This window comes from Trifolium pratense, linkage group LG2 (assembly GCF_020283565.1).
Source record: "Trifolium pratense cultivar HEN17-A07 linkage group LG2, ARS_RC_1.1, whole genome shotgun sequence".
Classification (NCBI taxonomy): domain Eukaryota; kingdom Viridiplantae; phylum Streptophyta; class Magnoliopsida; order Fabales; family Fabaceae; genus Trifolium; species Trifolium pratense.
In genome coordinates this window covers 21,916,781-21,918,827 of record NC_060060.1, presented here as the reverse complement: position 1 = coordinate 21,918,827, position 2,047 = coordinate 21,916,781, and the positions used below count along the sequence as shown (strand labels likewise).

Sequence of the window (2,047 nt, the reverse complement as noted above, 5' to 3'; positions counted from 1 at the left end):
ATGGGGCTGGACGATAACGCCTGGTGCGCGTATCACAGGTGTAGAGGTCACTCCACAGAAAAATGCTTCCGCTTAAGGGATTTAATTGAAGAACTAATAAAAAGCGGACACCTTCGAAAATTCATTGACGACGCCGCCCAAGGGCGGGTTGTCGTGCCAAAAGTTCCCCGGCAGGAGCCACGAGACCCTCCTGGGCCAAACAGAGAGCCTCCCAAGGGGAGAATCTCCGTGAATACAATAGCGGGAGGATTCTCAGGTGGGGGCGAATCAAGCTCAGCAAGGAAAAGGTATGTACGCCGAGCCATCTCGGAGATATACCTCGTAAGTCAACCTCAGCCATTAGACGTACCGGATTTGGCATTCACGGCAAAGGATGGTTTGGAGGTAGCACCCCATGACGATGATCCCTTAGTGATACAAGTCCAAATTTTGAACTGTGATGTAAAAAGAGTACTGATAGATTCGGGGAGTTCAGCAGACATTATGTACTGGGAAGCTTTCAAGGCCATGCAATTAGCAGAAGAGCAATTGCAACCATACTCCGGAACCCTGGTGGGGTTCTCTGGCGAACAAGTGGACGTAATGGGTTACGCCTCCCTTCTTACCACGTTTGGAGAAGGCAGCAATGCCAAAACTATCAAAGTGCGATATCTGGTAGTTAAAACTCCTTTTACCTCCTATAATATTATTATAGGAAGACCCGCTTTTAACGCGTTAGGGGCGGCCATGTCCACTCTATACCTAGCAATAAAATACCCCCTCGAGAATGGGGGAGTAGGAACAGTAAGGGGCGATCAGATTCTCGCCAAGAAGTGCTACGAGTCCAGCTTAAAGATACGACACCGAACTTCCAGCGCAAGCGGGAAATTCGAAAGAAGACAAGCCGCAACTCCAGGCGGCATAAACATGATAGAGAGCGCAGATATGGATCCAAGGGAGGAATTCCAAGATCGAAGGGTAAGCCCTATAGAAGACCTGGAGCAGGTTCAAATTGGCGATTACCCTCACCAGACAACTAGCTTGGGAACAGCGTTGCCCAGCGAGGAGAGGAGACGAATCATCAAAATCTTGAAGGATAACGCTGACCTATTCGCATGGAAACCTTCAGATATGCCAGGAATTGACGAAGGGGTAATAACACATAAACTCTCAATATCACCCAGCACAAAACCAGTTTCCCAAAGAAAAAGGAAGGTGGGAGAAGAAAGACGAGTCGCTATAACAGAGGAAGTAGAGAAACTAAAGGAAGCAGGATTCATCGAAGAAATAAAATACCCCTCGTGGTTGGCAAATGTCGTCATGGTGAAAAAGGCCAACGGGAAGTGGAGAATGTGCGTGGACTTCACAGACTTAAACAAGGCGTGTCCCAAAGATCCATATCCCCTACCTAACATAGACAGGTTAATTGATGGCGCCTCGGGGTGTAAGATGCTGAGTTTTATGGACGCCTACTCCGGATACAATCAAATAAAGATGAACCCCTCCGACGCCCGCCATACAGCCTTTATGTCGAATACCTGCAACTACTTTTACAACGTCATGCCTTTTGGACTGAAGAATGCGGGAGCAACATACCAAAGGTTGATGGACAGGGTTTTCGCTGAGCAAATAGGGAAGAATTTAGAGGTATATATCGACGACATGGTAGTAAAAACTTCCGAGGGAAGTCGCCATGATGATGATCTGTTGGACATCATGGGATCAGTAAGAAAGTACAACATGAGACTAAACCCAGCAAAGTGTTCCTTTGGGGTACAAGCCGGAAAATTCTTAGGGTTTATGCTCACCAGCAGAGGAATAGAGGCTAACCCCGAAAAATGCCAAGCCATCATAGACATGAGGAGCCCTACATCCGTGAAAGAAGTACAAACCTTGACAGGCAGAATAGCCGCACTATCCAGATTCCTATCATGTGCGGGCGAAAAGGGTTTCCACTTCTTCGCATCTCTTAGGAAAAATGAGAGATTTTCTTGGACGCCAGAATGCGAAGAAGCCTTCAAACAACTAAAAGAGTTCCTGGCATCACCGCCCATCTTGACACGCCCAT

General features: G+C 47.4%; 1 protein-coding gene across 1 annotated transcript; it reads left to right on the top strand.

Annotated features, from left to right (window-relative positions):
• On the top strand, window positions 1-1,019 carry LOC123904382. The gene is made up of 2 exons (XM_045954056.1): window positions 1-485; window positions 719-1,019. Exons 1-2 carry the CDS (start codon window positions 1-3, stop codon window positions 1,017-1,019), a joined length of 786 nt encoding a protein of 261 aa, XP_045810012.1.
• The last annotated feature ends 1,028 nt before the right edge of the window (window positions 1,020-2,047 follow it).